Consider the following 24,380-nt stretch of genomic DNA (forward strand, 5'->3'; position numbering starts at 1 on the left):
TCTACATAGGATTGAATGATCTCTACTTGGATTGAACTATCTACATGCGATTGAATGATCTCTACTTGATTGAACTATCTGTACTGGGGTTGAGCTATATTAGGATTAAACTATCTCTACTGGGCTTGAACTATCTCTGTTTGGATTGAACTATCTATACTTGGGTTGAACTATTTATTGGGATTGGACTATCTCTACTTGGATTGAACTATCTCTATTAGGATTAAGCTATCTCAACTGGGATTGAACTATCTCTGTTTGGGATTGAACTATCTCTACTTGGATTGAACTATCTCTACTAGGATTAAGCTATCCCAACTGGGATTGAACTATCTCTGTTTGGGATTGAACTATCTCTACTTGGATTGAACCATCTCTATTAGGATAAAGCTATCTCAACTGCGATTGAACTATCTCTGTTTGGGATTGAACTATCTCTACTTGGATTGAACCATCTCTATTAGGATTAAGCTATCTCAACTGCGATTGAACTATCTCTGTTTGGGATTGAACTATCTCTACTTGGATTGAACCATCTCTACTAGGATAAAGCTATCTCAACTGCGATTGAACTATCTCCGTTTGGGATTGAACTATCTCTACTTGGATTGAACCATCTCTATTAGGATTAAGCTATCTCAACTGCGATTGAACTATCTCCGTTTGGGATTGAACTATCTCTACTTGGATTGAACTATCTCTATTAGGATTAAGCTATCTCAACTGCGATTGAACTATCTCTGTTTGGGATTGAACTATCTCTACTTGGGTTGAACTATCTCTACTGGGGTTGAATTATCTCTACTGGGATTGAATTATCTCTACTGGGATTATTTAAAAAATATTGGATATAATTATTTCTTTCATTTATTTTACGTTTTTCAATCTACATTTTCCCTGCTTTTCCAACTAATGTTATAGCTTAGATAATAATAATAATAATAATAATAATAATGACACAGTCTAGGACTCTAGGTATACCTAGAACTAAGAACGGTCCAGGATTCTAAGTACACCTAGACCGTGGTCCTGGGCCAGGTCCTAGACCGGGGTCCTAGGACAGACGAAATTGTGCAACGCGATCGGGAGGAAACTGGTTATAAGGATAATACATAATCTTCAATGGATGGAAGTCTCCCCATTTCACATTTAACGGAAAGGAAGGATTAGAGGTTTGGTGTGGGGGGAGGATTTAGGGAGTCCTGCGGGATGTGGGGGGGGAATAAGAGGGGAGTGAGGAGTCCTGACATCCGCGAGAAATTGGAACACCCTTCCACGTGATCCTTTGTCCTTAGGTGTTTTTTTTTTTTTTTTCCCTGCAGGTTTGAGTCTCTCTGTCGGTACAGTTGCTACCTTCATTTCAGGTATCGTTTGTATTACCTTTGAAATCATGTTCAAGTTGGTGGGTAAAGAAAGGAGTTTTTGGAAGTATATATATATATATATATATATATATATATATATATATATATATATATATATATATATATAAATATGTATATATATGTACATCTATATATATATATATATATATATATATATAAATATAAACATGTATATATATGTACATCTATATATATATATATATATATATATATATATATATATATATATATATATATATATATATATATATAAAACGTGTGTAAATTGTCGTACAACTATAAATTCATTATTATTATGCTACATGTTATTTTTCATCTTATTTTTGCATCCACACACACACATACATGTATATATATATATATATATATATATATATATATATATATATATATATATATATAGCTGTTAATCGATGCTTAACGCTTCCACGGCTGTAATATACAGTACAGTACTACACTGACAAATGTTTCATTACTGTCCTACGAATTATCAATGGAACACCACTCCCTAAATAAAAAAAAACGTTTAGCAGGAGGGTTGTGGATCCCTTGGAAGGTAAAAAAATGCATCCACAATGAAACTCAACTTAACTTGATGTCCAGTTACAGCAAAGGACCACTCAGAGATTCAAACCAATATTTTTATCTTCATTATACGTAAAGAGGGAGTTATTATCAAAGGAATTATCGGTTGGAGAGGCATTTCCATGAGTTATTAATTCAAAATTACAATATTTTTGTTAATAATTCACTGAATACTAAAGATACTCTTGGTGTGGATGAAACCTAACAATGGACGCAAAAGAATAAGCCTTTTTTTAAGTGATTAGAAACTTATGCAAGAATGAATGAATGAAATCAAAATATTACATTTCTTATTATTATTATCATTATTATTACTAGCCAAGCTACAACCCTAGTTGGAAAAGCAAGATGCTATAAGCCCACCAATAGGGAAAAATAGCCCAGTGAGGAAAGGAAATAAGGAAATAAATAAATGATGGGAACAACTAACAATAAATCATTCTAAAAACAGTAACAACGTCAAAATAGATATGTCATATATAAGCTATTAACAATTTCAAAAACAGATGTGTCATATATAAACTACAAAAAGACTCCTGTCAGCCTGGTCAACATAAAAACATTTGCTCCACTAATACGAAACTATGGCTAATAAATTTCACCTTACGATTATGTAAATAAACGCATATACTAAAGACCAGAATTGAAATATCAGTAACTTTATCCAAAAGAAAAAAAAAATGCATGACGTTAGACACAGACTCAACTATTTTTTTACACCAAAACCTAGACTTAGTGGACCACTGGCTCAAGTTCCCATGAATCTACTTTATCTGTGGAATGTTCTGTCCTCACTTCACTCCGCATTCTCTACAGGTATAAACATAATAAAACATTAAATTGCATTATAGCGCACCGTGCCGGTTGACGCCAGGTTTATTTTTCCAATGAATCATACTTTTGAAACACAATATAGATGTAACATCCCATATTTTAATAACTTCTACAAACTTCTGTACTGATATAGCAGTGCATATTTAAAACAAAATGAACAAACTTTCAAATTAACATATAAGCCTCCTCTGCCGCCCAGGAAAAACCATAGATAAAAAACAAAATCTCAAGTTTTGAAAAAACTATGGAAACCTGTGTATCCACGGCAATAATGCAGAGTAACTCAAATTTGAGTGGTGGAACCTCACTCTTATATTACTAATAAATAATAATGATAGTAATATTAATAATAAATTCGACTTGCTCGGGCTAGCGTGCGCTAGAAAGTGACCACTTACTAAATACCTCTTCAAACATCGAATACGTTTCACCCAACACTAAATTCTCATTGGCCACTGCCTACATAACAACTGAACTTAAGTAACAAGACACTTAAGATCTGCTTACATGTCGTTAGGACAATTATTTTTCGCTATACTTCGTAACGCGAAAAAATTCTATTGTCTCGCTTTCTGCTCAGTCTCCAGAAGAAGAAGAAGAAGAAGAAGAAGAAGAAGAAGAAGAAGAAGAAGAAGAAGGGAGAAAGAGAGGCACTCGAGATAATAACGATAATAATCGACGGTCACGGAAAAGAGACTCAAAAGTTTCTTATACTTTTCTCATTTCTTGATGTTTAACTCATTTTCTCCGTCCAGAGCTGTTTACTTGTATCTAGGGAGAATTCGTGAAAGTTATATGAGAAGTGTTATCTTTTCTCTCTCTCTCTCTCTCTCTCTCTCTCTCTCTCTCTCTCTCTCTCTCTCTCTCTCTCACATATATACATATATATATATATATATATATTATATATATATATATATATATATATATATATATAAATATATATATATATATATATATATATATATATATATATATAGTGTATATACATACAAAAGCATGTTATTACTATTATTACTATTATTATTGTTATTATTATTATCCCAATTACTAGCTAAGTTGGAAAAGCAAGATGCTAAAAGCCAAAGGGCTCGAACAGGGAAAATAGCCCAGTGAGGAAAGGAAATAAGGAAATAAACCAGAGAAGTTTAGGAACAATAACCACATTAAAATAAATCTTTCATATATACAGAAAATAAACTATAAGCCTCTTTTCTTTATGTAATATATATATATATATATATATATATATATATATATATATATATATATATATATATATATACAGAGAGAGAGAGAGAGAGAGAGAGAGAGAGAGAGAGAGAGAGAGAGAGAGAGAGAGAGAGATAACACCAAGAGAGAATAATAGCAACATGGATACGAGAGCTAACTGAAGTAGAGGATATTCTAACATGTGGGAAAAAGAAATGGAAATGGTCAGGACGTGTAGTGAGAATGACAGACAATAGGTGAACATTAAGAATAACAGAATGGGTCCCTAGAGATTGTAAAATAATCAGGGAAAGGAAGAAAAGACGATGGATTGACGAATTAAGAAAAATTTGCGGGTATAAATTAGCATAGAAAGACCATAAACTGACGCAAGTGGAAGGACATGTCTGAGGCCTTTCTTCTGCAGTGGACTTGGAGCGGACCAACCAAACCCGGCGAATACCTCGTCAGGCTGGAAGGAGTAGAGAAAAACAGGCCGCCCCCTTTCTTCATGTCAGCTACCTCCCAAAATTGGGGATAATACCTTGGTAGATAGAATATATATATATATATATATATATATATATATATATATATATATATATATATATATATATATATATATATATATATATAAACTTTTAAATAATTGCCACAAATAGGTCATCAATATTAAATTCCCCTAACTAATCCATAACTTAGGCCTCAGGGGAATTATGATAACTCACAATGATAAGGGTAGGCCTATGCTAGCTGTAGTACCAAAAATCCTTTCACGCCCATTTAGAAAGAAAAAAATTAAAATGTCTTCGTGCTAGAATATTCTAATTTAGAAGCTATTGTATAAGTTTGTACAGACTGGTTAATATGCCGTAAGTAACTTTTATTAAGTTATTCAATTGATTTGATGTAATTTTCACGAGTTTTGTAACGAAAAGCTAATTGCTTTATTAGCAATGATCTATTGAAACAAAATGTAATCACAAATTTGTGAAGATAAATTGTAGGTCTACCCCTCACCATCACTAACAACCGAAATTATATTTGGCTACGCCAATGTCACCAATTTTCTTTTAAAAGGATTAGTATTTTATCTATGTAAAATAACACCTGGAGCTAGTTCATGAGTAACAGTAACTTGGAAATGCTACAATATGAGAACATCATTATTAACCTTGTTGGTTTTCGGAGGCCTTCGATAGGCTCCAGAAATGATTAATGAATTTATCCTACTGTCCATAAAAGCGACGAGAAGACTCTCTCTCTCTCTCTCTCTCTCTCTCTCTCTCTCTCTCTCTCTCTCTCTCTCTCTCTCTCTCAGCTAAGAAGCGATGACTAATTATCAGACGACAAACCGGTTTGATCCCAAAGGTTGAAAACTAGGGGACCTTAATTCTAATAAAAAAGTAAGGAATTATGTTGATGTATTCTTACTTAGGCCTAAGGACACCAGATACCACTTTCTCTTAAATATAATAGAAGAGATTAGAACAGATCTTATAAGAAAAGGCAAGTGGAAACCCGTCTTAACACGTAATCAAACCTTAACCACTTTTCGTTACCTTAACCGACGCAAACATCACTAGACCGATAGATTGCCATCTTCTAATAGACCTATGGCATAGGCCTCGGTACAGTTTTAAGAGATACTTGTCACAGATTAAAAGTGAAAGCCAGGTGTTTCATAGATGCCCACCGTCCCGTGGGGGCCATTACGAAAGGGTATTATAGCTTTGACCTTGAGAACAACACCTTTCACTTCTAAACTCGGTCTTCGATCGTCCCCTGGGACTGGAGAATCTTAAGAATATTTGTTCATATTTCATATTTCTCAGGAGGGAATCCTTTCCATATTTGGTATGTGATGAAAGGATATTCTTTAACCATGATGTGAGGATTAATTACTGTCCCGGAATCACGGCCGGTGACCAAAAGGATCATGTTTTGTCGAAATAGGATCCCTTTATTCACCGCGTTCGTTCGGAAATCCTAAGCCACGCCCCCTTTAGCAATGCCGACAGGCGACAGCTGTCTCTCGTTGCCTATTGACATATTACAAAACAATTTTACATCTTTAAAGGCAGTTTTCGATCGCTTGATTAATCTTGCACATGAGCAAATATGACAAACATAAATTTGAACTTTATGGAGGAAAGTTTACCATTTCCCGCGTGGGCTAAACAGAAGTATGTCGTCGCGTGACGTCACGGCCGAGGTTATATAGCGAAGCAGCTGAATTTCCTCGGCAGTACTTTCTCTTCTGCCGCTCCTCGGTGTGTACATCTAAAGGTGGCTGTGTTGTGCTTACGATAGGCTTTTATTTAATAAGTATTGTGCCTTCATATACTGGACTCTGACTTGGATTTGACGATTATTACAGGGTATGTTGATGTGAGATTTCTTCTTGTATACAAGTGAAAGCTCGCTCTGGAGACTTCAACGCATTTTCTCGTGTTGCAGACTTAAACTTCTACAATGTAATCCAAAGAAAGCTTGCGTTCTCTCCCTCTCTGTCATTACCCACCACATCAACCCCCAACGCGTACTCTATCTACCTCTTATTTGTTTATTAAGAGTTTTTATCCTTGTCTTCCCGATGTTCGGTGTTCAAAATCCAAGTTCTTGCTCTGGAGACTTCAACGCATTTTCTCGTGTTGCAGACGTAACTAACAATGTAATTCAAAGAAAGCTCGCGTTCTCTCCCTCCCTGTCATTGCCAATCACATTAACCCCCTCTTTTTATTTATTAGTAAGCTTTTATCCTTATCTTCCCCATTTTCAGTGTCCAGTATAGTCAAACGCCGCAGACCCAAATATGCGTTTATTGTAAGGTAAACAAACTCTGGTAAAACTAGGGTAACACGCGGCGGCTTGTGGTTTTACCCCTCCCCCTGTGGCTATTATTTTTACAGCCCCCGAGGCTACCAGTTTATGTATTAGAATACCGGATATGAGTTCTGCCGTTTCCACTTTGTCTATTTTCTTTTTTTTAGCGAAATTGTTCTGCTGTGTAGTTCCGCAGGTGTGCATGATTAATTATTGCAATTTTAGGTTTGGTATCTTGTGAGGGTCTATTGTGTGGTGGGTCTATTGTGGGGTGATATATTTTAAGATATTTTCGATAATTTTCAGTATTTATTTTTTTATTTTTTCTAAATTTGAAAAAGCAGGAGGCTATAAGCCCTAGGGTTCCAACAAGGAAAAAATAACCCACTGAGAAAACGAAATATGGAAATAAATAAATCGCTAGTATAGAATATGTTTGAACTATTGAAATTATTTTTACGGCGTATTTTTTTTTTTTTTGCTGCTATCAGTTTTGGAGACATTTAATGCCGGATGGTTTAAAAAAAAACTATCCTTACTCTGTGTATGTTAACTAATTTCATTAGGTACATTATTCATAATTGCGTTTTCGAGGGAGTTTCATGATCTTCCAGTCGGTTGAAGCCGAAAAGTTCCATAGATTTGTAGTTAAGGGATAGAATCACTTTAGTACACTAAAGTTATCTCGCTCGGCGGTTTTAAAGTAAATGTCGGAAGTTGTAGCCTGACGGGTGCAACATTTAGGGTTTAGGCATGTGGTCGTAGCCATATTTCACATATCTAAGCCTATGCCAATCCTATATACCGGTGTTGATGTATTACCTTCGCCAACGAAGTTGGAAGGAGGTTATGTATTACCCTCCTCCCCTTTGGGTTTATTTGTGAACAGCTTCCTGACCATAATTTTTATCATAATGAAAATTGCACGGATTAAATGTTATGTAAAAGGCTGAAAATTATTTAATTTTGGAAGGTCAAGGTCACGGTTAAGCAAAATGCCAATTTACGTAATCAGCCATAAGTTTGGACATGGTTGTCACAGACTTCAAACTTGGTTCATATGAGTGTATGAAAATCCATGACTAATAATAAATTTTAAGGTCGAGAAATCAGCTGCCGCGGCGGAGGTCTGCGTTCTACTGAGCGACCCTCTAGTTTTTAACATGTATACTCATTCATATGGGCATACAAAGCCCCGTGATTTAAGAGGTTCTTATATAGGTAATCTATAAATTATTTCATTTGTACTTTATTAATGCCCTTTTTTTCACCTGTTGCGCAATTCCTTCATTCCAATCTAGCTAGTTAGCCTTAACATTAACCTGTAATAAGTTCGTAAATAATTATGGCAAACTATGCGAATTTCCACCATGACAATAGAACCCATCTTGCCTCGAGAATGAAATCAAAAGAATGTAATTTTATAGTTTATATATGAAAGATGTGTTAATTTTACTATTCTTAAAATATTTTTTTTTAATTCTTTTAGTTTATTTCCTTATTTCCTTTCCTCACTGGGCTATTTTTCTCCTGTTGGAGCCCTTGGGCTTATAGCATCAGGATTTTCACACTAAGGTTGTTGCTTAGCAAGTGGTAACAATTTTTATACTAATAATAATAATAATAATAAAAATAATCATCATCATCATCAGAACTTAGGCCGGATTATAGAAGTAAATGAGCTATCTAAGATTCCCACTCGTAATAGAAAGGGCCAAAACCTTTCCAAGCGTTAAAGCTGTTAGCCCGTAGACAGCCAATTTCCACTAGATAGGTATCAATCCCCAGCTACAAGTTTCGTCGAGTGACCCCAGTGAACTTTCTGGGGTCGTAAAGTCCATGTTTATCAAGGGGTCACTTTTCTGGGGTCATATAGTCATGTCTGTCACTACCTCCGTTACAGTACAATAAAACGTGAGGGGGGGGGGGGCTCCTTTTTTGGGGGTAACGGTTTAGTTTTTCAAATGTTACGTGCTGACTTCTGTTAAGGACCAAAAAAATTTAATTTCCGAGCTGTATTTTCTTTAAAGCAATAAAAAACACAACTCTTAACTATAAAAAATAATTATTCTTTCGTAGGGGGAAATAAATTTTATACACTGTGCAATTAGTTCCCTTGCTACAAACTAATTCGTTAATGTGTAATCCCAAGTAGCCTGTAATTCTTAAACTAATGTCGGCAGTTTCCTTTATTAATAGTGTTTTGACCAGAAATAGATTTATTGCTTAAAACTTGTCGTAATTAACATGTGTAGCTGTTTCTAGTCCACTGCATTACAAGGGCCTCAGGCATGTCAATTCAAATCTGGGGTTTAGTCAGTTTTCAATCAGTGCTGATTGGTGACGGTGCGAGATTTTCGTCTGATCACTCATAGCAAACCAACCTAGTATGAATGGCCCTGACTAGTACAGCTTTGCTGATCATATCTGTACGGAAATCCTTTAATTCAAGGCCACTTATGTATGGCAGATGCAAGGGACAATGACACTGCCCTATTAAGCAGGTCAATGCCCCAAAGTGACCATATATGATCAGCGCCCAAGCCCCCTCTCCACCCAAGCTTGGACCAGGGATGGCCAAGCAATGGCTGCTGATGACTCAACAGATAGACCTCTAGGCTCCCTCAACCTTAGCTCACAAGGATGGTAAGGTTGCAGACATTATTGGCACTAACGAGACTGAGGGGGACTCAAACCCTCGACTGGCAAATACCAGGCAGAGACTTTACCAATCAGGCCACAACAACCCTACCAATTTAGGGTATCTCCACTCAATAAGTGCAACCTATAAGTAGGATTCAATATTTATGACCAGCAATGGATTAAGATTAATAAAGAATTATGAATCTCATAAGCCTAAGATAACCCGCTTGGTTAAAGTTCTGCTCGGGGAAGCATAACTGTGATTTTGTCTTCTGTGACGACGGAACTAAGTTTTATCTATAATTACTAAGAGGCCTTACGGGGCGAGAGAAGATTGGAATGGTTTTCTTTGTCTAGTATTTGACCTAGTTCACGAAGTAGACTTTACTATTAAATATTCACCTCCGCCAACAAAGTTTGAAGGAGGTTGTTTTATCACCTGTTTGTGTTTGTGAACAGCTTCCTGGCCACGATTTTAATCGTACTGAAACTTGCAGGGATTAACTGTTATGTAAAATCCTTGAAATTATTAAGTTTCGGAAAAGGTAAAGGTCAAAGGTCACGGTTAAGCAAAATATCCAATTCGCGTAATCGACCATAAGTTTGGACATCGTTGCCACAAAATAAGGTCAAGGTCAACAGTCCTGGTTAAGCAAAATATTAAATTCACGTAATCAGCCATAAGTTTGGACATCGTTGTCAAAGACTTCAAACGTTATTCATATTTGAGTGTATGAAAATCCACGCCAATTAGTACACGTTAAGGTCAAAGCTAGAAGTTTAGGTCTAGCAAATGGTCGAGAAATAAGCTGCTGCGGCGGAGGTCTGCGCTCTGAGTGCCTTTCTAGTTAATTCATGCCTTTGCGTGCCCTCGAGCAATATCATGAACAAATCCTTCAGATATGGATATGTCTAGACCGGGGAACTTTTCCATCTCCAATGTAGTTTTAAGAGTAATTATTTTTACCTATCTAAAGCTACCCATCGATGAATAGACAGCCACTGTGGTCTAACATTAATTGCGACCTTAACTTTTTTTAGTCGAGTAAATAGCTAGACACGAAAATCGCTCCGCGACTTATATGTATGCACATATAAATTTTGCAATTTCTTATATTGTATATAGTCATCCTTCACTATTGTGAGCTTTTACTTGTCAATATAATTTTGTATACCAGTATACACGAGCCGTCAAAAAGGACTTACAAATATTTTTAAACACGCAAACAGATTCAACTCTTCCTTTTTACTAATTACAACCCAATAATTTGGCAGTTTGTGGGAGTGTGATTTCAGTGTACGTCTCGGGGTAAATCCTCCCGCCAGAATATGACGACTCCCTCTCCCGCCCGAGCGTGACAGGAAGGAAATATACATATAGCCAGGCATTTGCTCTTTATATATAGGAGATAACCCATTTTTTATTGTTTTTTCAAGTTTTTCCTCTATTGAAAGCTTTCTAATATGTATTCTAGGCAAGACGTAAAAGATGGCGTGAAAATTGGTGTTCTACGTTATCAATGGATGTATAAATACTCTATGCATTAAATCTCATTTAAGTATACATAGAAAAACTAATTAGGAAGTTCCCGCTTAATAAGGACTTTCAGAAGACAGACCTTGAACCTTGCAATTAACTATAATAACTTGTTCTAAAAGGGAGAGGGAGTTATATTAATTTTAATTGGCCTATCCTTTGCTGTATACCAATAATAGTGAAGATGGAAGTTGCGTGACGCAATAACAAAGGCAATTTTCTAGAGGAGGAGAGTTTAAAGATTTAAGGCTTTCATGAATGACAGAGGCAAGGGACAGTGATGTTACCCTATCGAGCAGGACAATGACCCAGGGACTGACCATATATACATATGATCAGGGCCCAAGTCCCTCTTCCACCCAAGCTAAGACCAAGAAGGGCCAAGCAATGACTGCTGGGGACTCAGCAGATAGACCTATAGGGTCCCCCAAAACAACCCCCCCCCCTATCCTTATCTCATAAGGATGGTGAGGTTGCACTGAACAAAGAAACTAACGAGTTTGAGTGGGACTCGAATCCCAGTCTTTATTTTGTCTCACTGACTTTTTAATCTATCCGAGGAGACTCAATTTGCTCTTGGGTAGAATGATTTGGTTTGAACGTTTGGAGAAATTTTATGTTCTTGTCTAACTTATTCTTGAACTCTTACAGTGTTACTGTTTACCAAACACACACATACAAACACGGAGAGAGAGAGAGAGAGAGAGAGAGAGAGAGAGAGAGAGAGAGAGAGAGAGAGAGAGAGAGAGAGAGAGAGAGAGAGAGAAATTTCAACCCGGTGAAATGAAGACTTGACTTTCATGGCAAGTAATTTTTGACGTTGTCACGAACATATAAAAGTAATTTTCTCTATCCAATTTTCCGCCCTAGACAAATAACAAGGTACCCAATTTGCTGTGAAGGAATGCATAATAGATAGGAAACGCGAGCATTAGTCTAAGTGGAACACAGGCCACCAAATTACAAGCTAAGTGCATTACCACAACTCTTTCACACTAGTGGGTTTGTGATCTAAGGTTGTCTTTTGTTTCCTCGCAAGCGTTCTGTTTTTCGCAACACTTTAGCAACAATGACTTGTACGGTTCCCGTGTATTCATATGTATATGGATGTGATATTCATTTTGCCCGAGTGTTGTTTTTATATACAGACAATTTTTATAGGGATTTGGACCAGTCACTTGGTAATTTTTTTTTTTTTTTTTTTTTTTTTTCCTCCTGGCTAGTACAGTAGTAACTTGTTTGCCTAGCATATGCATGGCAGCAAATATATCCCATTCCGGGACCATGCGTTTTAACCCTTTTACCCCCAAAGGATGTAATGGTATGTTTCACAAAACTCATCCCTTCATCCCCATGGACGTACTGGTACGTTCTTGCAAAAAACTGCTATTTGTAATTTTTTTTTCTTAGTTTTTTTTTTTTGCATATTTTTGATAATTTTTGGAGATAATTCAGGCATTTTCCAAGAGAGCGAGACCAACCTTGCAAAATGTGCTTGAGAAACAAAAAAATAACCCCTGGGGGTTAAGGGTTGGAAAGTTCCAAATGGCCTGGGGGTAAAAGGGTTAAGTTGATTACTGGGGAGGCCACTGCTGTGCTTGGGCCTAGCTGACGTTCTGGTGAGAATCTATTCTGATGAAAATTGAACTGAAACCAGACTACTTTAAAATTTTGCCTGTAGCTCTTAATGAAAGTTGTTGGTCGCAATGTCGTACTATCTAGTAAAAGAATGTTTAGAGAATCCTTTTTCTGTTGAATGGATATTACTTTAAAATGTCGTAGCTCTAAATCGGGAGCTAGATAGGCTGTACAGGCAATTTCAAAGTACTACACAGTATTCCTTTAATTCCCAATTCCATGTACATGTATATATTCCGTATTGGTTTAATTATTTAATCACACGAAGGTACAACTGGGAGAAACTTTTTTTTTCCTATATAAAATGGAATTTGAAAGTTTGAAACGAAAAATAAGAGGGTGGCACAGATTGTGAAATTAGTGGCACAGAAGTAATGTAAGGGCTAATAAGTGGGTGCAGTTAAGGACCTAAAGGATTCCAAGACCTTTGAAGTGCCTACAGCTCCCTGCATTATGTGCATATTGGGTATCCACCCAAAATAGTTTTGTTAATGTAGCTTTGTTAATAACAACGAAGTAGTCGTGGTTTCGGGTAGTTTGTTAGACACACGGATTATACTTAACTTTTTAGACTAATTAAAAAACGAAAATAATTTTAATAAAAAATAACTAATACAGGTTGGTTTCGTGACAGGCAATTATAATTATTATTATTATTATTAGCTAAGCTACAACCCTAGTTGGAAAAGCAGGATGCTATAAGCCAAAGGGCTCAAACAGGGAAAAATAGCCCAGTGAGGAAAAGGAAATAAGGAAATAAACTTTATATGAAAAGTAGTGAACTATTAAAATATTTTAAGAACAGTAAAATTAAATTACATCTTTCATAAATAAACTATATAAAGATTTCCAGCCAGTTGAACATATGTTTTGTAACTTGACAATTTCAAGAGAACTGGATAAGGAATTTATAAGTTTGATTTCCCAACCTTGAAGTTGACGTTCGAATGCTCTAGTTATCAATTCATGGGTTGGGGGGGGGGGGGTTCCCCAAGCTTTCTTCACATAATGAATCTTCCGAAAAGGCCGTTATCTCGCAACCCGAAAAGGCTGTTATCTCGAAAAAGCCTCGGATGTGAAGATAAACATTACGTTTCTCCTTTCATACATTGCACCATCTGCCTCAATAGCAACTAAATCCTTCAAACTACATTTTGGCGAAACCAATAATTTCATGCATTCCATCTAGAACGCAGGAAATGATTTCATGCAATCCAGCTCAACTTCAATGGCATTCTATTTGTTTAACGGTTGTTACCATCTTTAATGGTATACTGGTGTATCTGCTATTCAATCATAATCATCAGCCCTTAGATCCAACATAACTTATGTATGAGGCATCATGGCGTTTTCATTACATCCTCTTTGTTTATTCCTTTTTACTTTATTTACAAATGCCGTCTATGCTAATTACTTATCTTTATGCCACAGAAATATAAGCTATTTTATATTATACATTTCTTTGCTCTTTGTCACTATCCTCAGAACAATATAATAATCTTCTACACCTATTGATGCGAAGGGCTTTTTAATTAAATTCTCCTCCATTCACTTCATCATCATCTACTTTACACTTCATAGTCCTCTGTTATGTAGGGCCTGGGTCTTCCAACTCTAGTGTCTTGTGTAGCCCTCCATCCTCAAAACACAAAACATACCCTGGTCTCTTAAGTCTCTCAAATTAGCCATCTCCTCATGACCTACATTACATGAGGTTATTCATATTGCGTCAACCCCTTTTGCTTTTTAGGAACAGTTAGGTATGCCCACGTTCAGAATACTTATTAGATTGCTTTCCCTCATAACTGCCTTTTCTTGTGTTCAACTGCTTCTTAACACTAACTAGTCATAAAAGTTTTTGTATGCTTCTCATTCAGCATTTTCCAATCGTAATCTTCCCGGGAAAGTTTAGTTTTTCTCCTGTCTCATCTGATGACTCGCACATGCTTTCAACATTTTTCCTGATCATAATATTGTTGGGAAATTTTATCTATACTGTCATATCTGATGACTGTCACACGTGATATCTCCTAGATTTATCTTCAATTTCTTCTTAAATGCTACAGTTTTTTTTCTTGTGCATTCCATTGGAAATGTTGATGAGTATGCCTTATATACATAGATATTCTTTATTCTAGCACCCATACCTCATTATTGCCACAATATAATTTGCTTGCAATTTGAAAACTCATACAAACTTAATTCCTCAAATCTTGAAAAATAATTTTGAGTTGCTTTTCATTGAAACTGTTATACACATATGAATATAAACCTTGCCATTTTTGTGAACTAAGGATGAGGGGTTTGGCGGAGCCTACAGGTCTCCCTGCCGAGTCAACAGCAGCCATTGCCTGGCCTTCCTTGGTCCTATCTTGGATGGAGAGGAGACTTGGGCACTGTTTAAATGAATAGATGGTCAGACTTTAGAGCATTGTCCTGCTACTATGGGCATTGTTAATGGCTCTTGCCTCTGCCATTCATGAGCGACCTTTAAAAGTCCCTTTTAACATTGCACCCCCTTTAACATTTTGTATAACAAATATTCTTTTATTTCTACATCCATTAGGTTCAATACTCTTCATCAATTGCAAAATATGAATGACATTGCAGGTCTTATTACTAGAATTCTTTAAGGGTACTTTAATTGATTAATACTGCAATAAAATCAAACATTATATAATTATTAATACTTAAGTTATAATTGTACCTTGCATGCCTATTCCTGACATGCTTGGATACATAAGTGCATACTTTACTAGTTTAAGTGGTAAACTGCAATGAACTTGGTACCCCTTTTTTCTTAAATATTTAGTCTTTCATGTATAAGAAAATAGTTCACTATATAATTTCATGAAAGTTTATTAAAAAATACATTGCATGGTACAATATTTTTCTTTTGGCTCTAATACAATTAGATTTATAAATTGATTTGACTGCATATCTCTTAATAGTTTTTCTATTTTCTCCACAGATTTTACTCCACAAGATGCATTCTGGGTACTTCTGGAGCAGCGTGTTGAATATTGCAAGAGGATTATAACTAGTGCATAAATAGTGCTGTGATAACTATTTGGATAATTTAAACGTTGTCAGTCTTTGTCTGAGACATGTTCTGAAATTTTTTAAGACATGAGAAGTGGACACCTTTTCATTGTATGAATAATTTTAACATGCTTTGTGGCACAAAGTGAATTCTAATTAAAAATGGCATTCTGTCATTTTATAAAGGTAGCACTGCTGTGTGCAACATTATTTTCTACGTTACAGTTATGCGTTGGTTTTGGATATCCTGATTTAATGGCCATGAATGCAACATGCCCGCCGAAAGACACTTGTAAAATTACGAGGCAAGTGCCCAGTCTTGACGAATCCAGCAGCTGGAAATACAGAAATTGCTTCTGTGATGACTTGTGTGCCAAGCATGGAGACTGTTGCCTTGATGCTCATTTATATGTAGCTGAAGAACAAAGGAAGAATGTGAATAGCTACGAATGTGTAACACTGACGCAGTTTGGTTCGCTGTATATGATTGGGCAGTGCATTCCTGGTTGGAAGGATGAAGCGATTGCAGAACAATGTACAGCCCCAATAGAAAAGGGGAGTGATCCTTTCCGTGAAATGCCAGTCACAAGCTTGGAGACGTACGTTACTTACAAGAACTATTATTGTGCTTCATGTAACAACGATACAAGCTCTTACGAAATTTGGAGGCCCCGTCTTGAGTGTCCGACTTTAGAACAGTATCAGAAAGTCCACAGGAACTTGTCTACAGAATTTGTGTCTAAGGAACTTGTTTACAAAGATACAAATTGGGGTCTGCATGTTCATGATGAAGGAAGCTATGTGTTTCATAATTGTTACATTTACCCAGTGATGCCTGAGACCGTTACTCACATGGTTCGCCCTTGTGAAAAAGAAGTGGTTAAAACATGCCCGTCAACTTGGACGGATGAAGTGGTTAATAATCTTTGCTCATCCTATACTGCAATTAGATACATGTTTGATATACCTTACAAAAACATTCATTGTGCTTTGTGTAATGATGTTCAATTGGAGGACACACACTGCATGAATAGAGTATTTTTCAGAGATTTCTTTTCTGATTCATTTAATAATCAGTCTTTTGCAATGTTAATGGATTTTAAAGACAGAAGAGGTGGCAACATAGTTGGGTCTACCTCGACATGTCAGTTAGGCGAGGTTTTTGATCCATTTTTTAAGAAATGTAGGAAGGTTATATGTGGAAGAAGTAATCAGGAATATAGGTTTGGTCGCTGTGTGGATATGGCTCTTCCTAAGTTGGTTACTGAAGGAACCACAACTCCTATCAGCACTTTGGGTACACAATCTCCAATTGTGAACAATACTATTGTTCCCGTACCAGAAAAATCTGGGACAAGCGCAATTTCTCTACTTGACGAAAGCAATAGCGAGAATGCTACGATTCTTGACAGCACAATATCTCGACTAGAAGAAGGCAATAACGAGACTACTTTGCCTCTTGACGGCACAACTTCTCAATTTGACGAAGGCAATGATAAGAGTGCTTCGATTCTTGATGGCACAATTTCTCCAGATTTGAATAACTCTAACTCTTCAGTTCTTGAAGGCAAAGTATCATCTAATGCTAATGACTCGGAATCTATCTCCTCACCAATCGATAATACAACATTCAGTGTTGATTCCACAGCTAAACCTTTGCTTCAAGGAAGTAACGAAGGGGTAGAGGTTAAAAAGGTTTCTTTAGATGCCAATAAATCTGGGGAAACTGTTGTGGTGCCACCAGTTGCCAATGATTCTGATAACAATTCAATTGGAAACCTAACCTTCTCTGGGAGGGAAAGCAACAATGGTAATACTCCTGCCAAGTTTCTGCCCTGCGAGAAATTTTTCTTGCCAAACGAGGAATACGTTTTAGCCGAGAATGGAACGGTAGAGGTGGAAAAATACAAACGTACGTACGAAGCTAATGAATACGAGCTTAGTGAGGGTGGAATTTTAGTCTGTATTATTCAGATGGAGACAGAAAAATTTTCAAGGGTTATGGGATGGGTTACCCTTGGAGGTCTTGGCCTTTCCTGTGTGTGCCTTATGCTTCACCTCATAGCCTTCTTGGTCGTACCTGAACTGAGGAACCTTTCTGGGAAAAACCTTTCCTCCCTCTGTTTAGTTCTCCTTGGAGCCTTTTCTACCTTTATTCTGAGTACATTTGGGGAACCAGGTGGAAGGGAATGCTTCATCCTGGCAATTTCTATGTACTATTTCTTTTTGTCTTCTTTCTGTTGGGTAAACATTATGGCATTTGATGTTTGGAGGACATTGAGTCTAGCCACAACTGAACTTCGAGTTAGTGCTGGAGGGCAGTGCTGTAAATTTATGGTTTATGCTGTTTACGGATGGCTGTTTCCAGCTGCAGCTGTTATTGGTGTGTTGCTCTTGGATATAATGAAGCCTGAATTTTTGCCTGCCGAGTATTACCCAGCTTTTGGCGAGTACTGGTGTTGGTTTGGTCATCGTAAAGCTCTGCTAGTATTTTTTGCTGCTCCCCTAATGACCATCATGGTGTTGAATATCATGCTCTTTATTTTGTCTGCACGTATCATAGCAAACACAATGGAGTCCACAGCAAAAATGACAAGTTGTGCACCTTATCAGAGCCAGTTTAAGTTGTACATGCGTTTAGCCTTGTTGATGGGACTGACTTGGATTAGTGGCATAGTAGCAGGATATCTGCAAGTAGAAGCCATTTGGTACATATTTGTACTGTTAAATACACTGCAAGGAGTGTTTATATTTTTGGCATTTACGTGCACAAGAAAAGTCTGGCATACAGTCAGTTGTGGCTGCTTCAAACGCCTAAGGAAGAACAGGTCTTGGGCTTGCCGGAGTCATTCGACAAGTAAACAGGGCCTTCAGTCAACTAATTCTAACACTTCAAATCTATCCCAAACAATACCTTCTCCCACTCATTTCTCTGCAAATGCTCAAATGTCTTCTAGTTAATAACCAACTAATGTAAAAACTGCTGGGTAGGTGTTCATTTATAATTTAAAGAAATTTATGAACACCATAGAATCTCAAGTGTACAGTAGTACAGATACTCCTGTCTTTTCTTTGTACAAATATAAAACCTGTAGTTTTTGTGTAGTATGTAATGCACTGTATTATAAACTGTAATGTGTATATATATATATTGTAATTCTTGTGTAGTAAGTACAATGTATTACAAACTTTAATGTGTATATATAATGTCCAGATAATGGCACAATGCTTTAACTGTATATTTTTTGTAACCTTTTTAGTCATACTTTTCATATACTCAAGTCATAAGTGATAATTACTATTTTTTTACCAAATCTTTTTACCATTTTAAGAGAACGAGTAACTTGGTCATTTAGTTGGAAATCCTGTGATGAAGTAAATGGGGACTTAATTTAATTTGTGCCATACGCTGTAAAGTTCTGGTTTTCTGGATATTCAAAAGATGTTTAAATATTTTTAATAAAAATTTATTTAAATACTTTCCAGTCCTGTTTGCTTTGTGACAGGCAATTGTCAGCTTATGTCAAGGTATGCAATAAACCAAATACTATTTGTGGTGTTTTGTTTTCCTTTGGGTAGAGCCACTCCCTCTGGAGTTGACTCCTTAAGTTAAAGCTTGAAAATGATTTAAACTCAAAGCTTGAATATAGGAAATATTTTGGAATAAATGTTGATGGCAAATTTATGATTGATAAATATTTTACCGAAATAATTTAATATACTTTTGTATGGATAAAATGTTCTACAACCTTTAAATAGTTTCCAATGTAATGACATTTTCAGAATCTTGATGAATATTTTTAAAGTTTTCATGCCTTCCAAAAATCTGTGGGTGGTTCATGTAACAAAAAAAATCTGGCAAGTTCTTCAAACACCATATTGTTCAATATATATATATATATAAAAGCAATCGCTTTGTTTGCAAGACCACATTACACTTGTTCATAAGCTAACTAGCACTGAACCAGAGGACTGGATTATTGTCATTATTATTTAATAATAATTACTAGCAAAGTCCCCCTGGCTAGAAAAGCAGAATGCTACAAGACAAAGGGCTCCAACATTGAAAGCAAACCAGTGATGAAAGGAAATTGCAAATATGAATAAAAAAATATTTTAAATCTGTAAAAACTTTAAAAGATATGTATAAACTACAATTTGATGTGTTAACCTGTTCAACAAAATAAAATTTCAAGTTTGAACTAAAAGTCCCATATTTTTCTGCCAAATTGGGAAGATCATCAAAGTCTGGTCATAGCTAGAATAAAACTCTTGTAGAATACTGTCATATTCTGCCTTATGATTGAGAATTACTGCATACCTAGTACTGTACTACGTATAGGATGGTACAGTCTGGAAAGACCTAAATGCAGTGGTTCTGAATTGCAAGAAATCTTGAGCAACATTCATATAGAACTAACTGTGAATGGCTCTGCCAGAGACTAATATCCAGAAGATGAGTCTGCAACTGAAGGCCAGAATGGAGAACCATACTGAAAAATGTTAGATGAAGGAATTCAAGCATTTCTCAGGATAGACTGATCATAAAAAAATTTTGATTACCGTATATTTCCGCGTATTAGACGACCCTATATTCCAAAATTTAACCATTTAAAAATGAGGGGTCGTCTTATACTACCGTTATAAAAATCCTACCTTGAATTCTGTCATAAAAATCCTACCTTGAATTCCATGTCAGGTTTATCAGTAGGCTAGCATAGGTTGAGGTGCGATAACCACCGACACACTTGAAATGATTTACATTGATATAAATGTGTAATAAAACAATTTATAGGCCCATCTTTGGTGCAATTGAAGAAAGACTATGTAGTGTACTCCTAAAATGTAAATTTGCAATTGAAAAAATCCCACCCAGAATTCTAAATGTATTCTATATGGTTAAAGGGCCATTGGCTCCCCAACATCCAGTTCTTTGCATTGACAATGTCGTTGACCTACTTGCAATCGCTCTTCGAATTTCGTTAGTTAAACTTTATGCCCCATAATTTGCACCAAGCACTAATTTTAGCTAGGATCTCTATTAAGGGATTCGGCAACAAGGGTAAGAATTGACGCCAAAAGAGCACAGTACCACAACTTGCAAGTTCAACAAGCTTGTTTTCAAGCTCAGTCTACATGTACATAATAAAAGGTAATGGGCCAAGAACACTACCTGGACACCAAATATTACATTCCTGTTGGGACCTCTGGACTTATAGCATCCTTCTTTTCCAACTAGGGTTGAAGCTAAGCTAGTACTGTATTATAATAATATAATAACTATGGTGCCCCTCAAGAATTACTCTGCAACTTATTACTTAAATATTTAATAATGGTGTTAAGAAAACTCCCACCTACTGACACTGTTCAACTTTGAAAACAAGGGCTTCATGATTAACAAGGTCAGAGGCAGCAATAAAATCAAGGCCAATCATACAAACTGTACTGTGATCTAAGAATTATACAGCAAGCAACACTAAGATATTTAAAAGATATTGCAACTGTTAACTTTGCTGAAAAGGAGATTGTGCTTTACCAATCTCTACATTTTCGACCAGCTCGACGAAACCGCAATTTGTTTCGGTCGAAAATTCGTCACATCGACTATCTGTAAAACTAATCAAAATTTTTCAGGCCAATCAACCTATAGGATAAAGGCTACATAGAAACTTAAATGACTTGCAGTAGGCATTGCTATGAGAGACTTTCATCATAACTATCCTTCCTGGCAGAATTTTAACTGCTTTTTTTTTTTCTATTTTAATATTTCTTTGTTATTTGTTGAGGAATTATAAGAGGTCTTGATATTTAGAATCTGCAAAGAACAAACAAGGGGAGGTAGGATGGGAGGCCTACTATTAAAGGAAAATAACCATCCCCAACAAACTATTTTCATTGTTGCCTTCAAATACAGTAATGGGAAACTAATTTCAAATTTTACACTTAATGAATTCAAAATAAAAATGAAAAAACGAAACATTTCTCTTGCTGCCATCCACAGTACCTTTATTCTGGGACTGGTATACCACCACCAACCTGCCCTCTTCAGACAGGTAAATGGAGGAAAACCTAAGTCCAACAACAGCGACAAAGAGCGTCATTGAGAAAAACTATGTTTCACCTTAATTAAAGTGGTGAGGAGTGGGAGATGATAATATTTTAAAGTATGGAAATAAATCTTATATTATTTCAAAATAATTATTCTTTTCCATGAATCTTTTCTTCAAATAATAGGCTTAACATACGTCCAATGAGGAGGTATGGTGAAAAACATAAATACACTAATGCTGATGGCATAAGTTCTTGCCTTTTAACACCTTTTCCATGCTTCATAACTTTGGCAATCTTATCAGAATCTAAAGTGGAGTCCAACATCAGAGAAGAGATTAAATCCTGCTTCTCTACTCTTTATTACAAAATTAGCATGCCCAGCAGCCTCTGAGGTACAATCATAAATGATACAAATGAAATGGTTGAAATCTAATATCTGAAGATGGTTCATGTTAGTCATAAAGACTGGTAACCCTTAAATGTAATTCAAATGGCTTTTGTTCCTTACCATGTCAAAAATAGTAGATATTCAATTTGGAATGTCTGTCAGGAGTTATGGATGCAGGTAAAGAATCTAGTTTGTTTCCTTTCACTTTAACCGAGATGGATGAAAGTGGGTGATGCCTAATTGCCTTTGATGTCGTGTTTGAATAGGATAATTTTTGAGGAGACATGACTGTTTCGGGAAAAAATACTGGTTTTTGAAATTCACTTCCTTCATTTAATATCTCTGGATATCCTTCCCGCCCTTTTAAACAGGATCTAGAGTCAACAACTTAGGGATATTTGGCCCTTACCCTACTATGAACTTTTCCTTTGAGTGAACTCTTAATACTTCTCGGTAAGAGGACAGGAATTGTATCAGGATGTCTTGCCCGATCAGGAGCACATGACTGATATTTGGATGTGGGAATTTACCTTGACATTTGACTTTGACCTTCCAAAATTTAATCATTTCCAGCTTTTTACATAACAGCTAATCCCTGCAAGTTTCATAGCTCTACGATTGAAATTGTGGCCAGGAAGCTGTTCACAAACACTCACAAATAGGAGTGAAAACATAACCTCCTTCCAACTTTGTTGGCGGAGGTAAAATTTACTGATAACTGAGCAACTCGATTATTGTCCTAAGTACTGTACAATCATATTGTATACAGTACTGTTTTTTCAATAAGCTCTTTAAAAATATCACAAAATTACCAAATTATAAATGTACAAACCTAAAGATTATTTTTCTTTTGTGCAAAAAATTTGGAGGATGATTTCCCCTGTCTTTAAAAACAGAAATATCAGCTGGCTCTCATTATCCACAAATATTTTGTCCGAGCCCCTCATAGGAATAAGAACTTCCGAGAGTAATATGAAACATTAAACTATAAGGATGCTAATTATTTTTGTTTTTGCTTACATACTAGTGAATACAGTATACCCTTGAATACTGCAATTAATCTTTAAATGTATTATACACTATAGCAATGCATCATATTGTAATGAAATGACAATATATTATGTACAGCACATTACAATTTTATACTAAGAATATTAATATCCCCATTCTGTCGTTCTTGTCCTAAAATATATCAAGAGAAAATAGTGCATATACATTAATATACAACACTAAAGAGTTCAGTACAAAAACTACAACTACAGTACAATATACAGTATAGTCTTGTAGTAATAACAAAATACTACCTAGTACTGTACATTCACAATAATAATGATAAAAATTATAACAACCAAACAACGAACAAATAAAATCCCAACAACATCCTACTGCTAAATAATTGCTGCTAATAATCTACTTTATAACTTTCTTAATTATTCTTAGTTTATTATATGTTTGAAAAAAAATTATAAGTTTTGGTTGAAAAAATATGAAGCTAGAATCCATATAAAGATTCTGATAATCTGACATTCTTATTTGCTAATGTAAACTGTAAAATTGTGCAATCTTTTTTTCTAAAGGCTTTAAATATATCACAAAATGATGTAGACGGATCATGATTATGCAATGGACAGAAAAGGGAGAAACACCGACAAATATCGGCAGCATACTCAAAAAAGCCATTCAACTGTTGCGATCATTACCAAGGATAAAGATCGTACCCTTGATCAAGTGAAGGAATCTACTCCTATGAAATCAACAGTGGTCTCATTATTCAGATAGAGAGGTTGTTAGTTCTTTGGTTGGAGGAGCTGAACTAACAACATTTCCTAGCAAGCCTTTTGGTATTTCAAGTGAAAGAAAATGATTGTTTGACACATGGAAAAAAGATAAAGGGGAGGGGAGTGTAGGTGAAGAGAGTAGCCTTTAGAGGTTGGACCATGTAAATTATCATAATGCAGTATTCAAACTTTAAGGTTAAGCTGCAAGTCGCAATGAAAAGTAAGTTGTTATCCTAATGTGTTGACCGAGATAGTTAAAGAGAGGAGGTTCCCATGATGCACAGTTTTTTTTCAGGGGATGAGACTGGTTTATTTTTGAAGATTATGCCCAATTGTATCTACACTGCCAAGGAGAAGAAAACAGCAGCAGGCCATAAATCTGGCAAGGAGAGACTGCATTTTCTTTATGAGTGTAATACTGCTGGTGACTACAAGCTGAAGCTCATGTTAGTGCATCAGGC

At 35.9% G+C, this 24,380-nt stretch overlaps 2 protein-coding genes across 2 annotated transcripts in view; one reads left to right on the top strand and one right to left on the bottom strand.

Moving 5' to 3' along the window:
• Positions 1 to 24,380, bottom strand: part of LOC137632681 (methyltransferase-like protein 22) — a 533,866-nt gene that overhangs the window by 74,376 nt on the left and 435,110 nt on the right. The gene's annotated exons all lie outside the window — the stretch shown is intronic.
• On the top strand, positions 6,241 to 19,254 carry LOC137632678 (adhesion G protein-coupled receptor E3-like). Its single transcript, XM_068364764.1, has 2 exons — positions 6,241 to 6,397; positions 15,632 to 19,254. The coding sequence occupies exon 2, from the start codon at positions 15,865 to 15,867 to the stop codon at positions 18,661 to 18,663; it is 2,799 nt and encodes a 932-aa protein (XP_068220865.1). The 5' UTR covers positions 6,241 to 6,397; positions 15,632 to 15,864; the 3' UTR covers positions 18,664 to 19,254.

This window comes from Palaemon carinicauda, chromosome 41 (assembly GCF_036898095.1).
Source record: "Palaemon carinicauda isolate YSFRI2023 chromosome 41, ASM3689809v2, whole genome shotgun sequence".
Taxonomy (NCBI): Eukaryota; Metazoa; Arthropoda; class Malacostraca; order Decapoda; family Palaemonidae; genus Palaemon; species Palaemon carinicauda.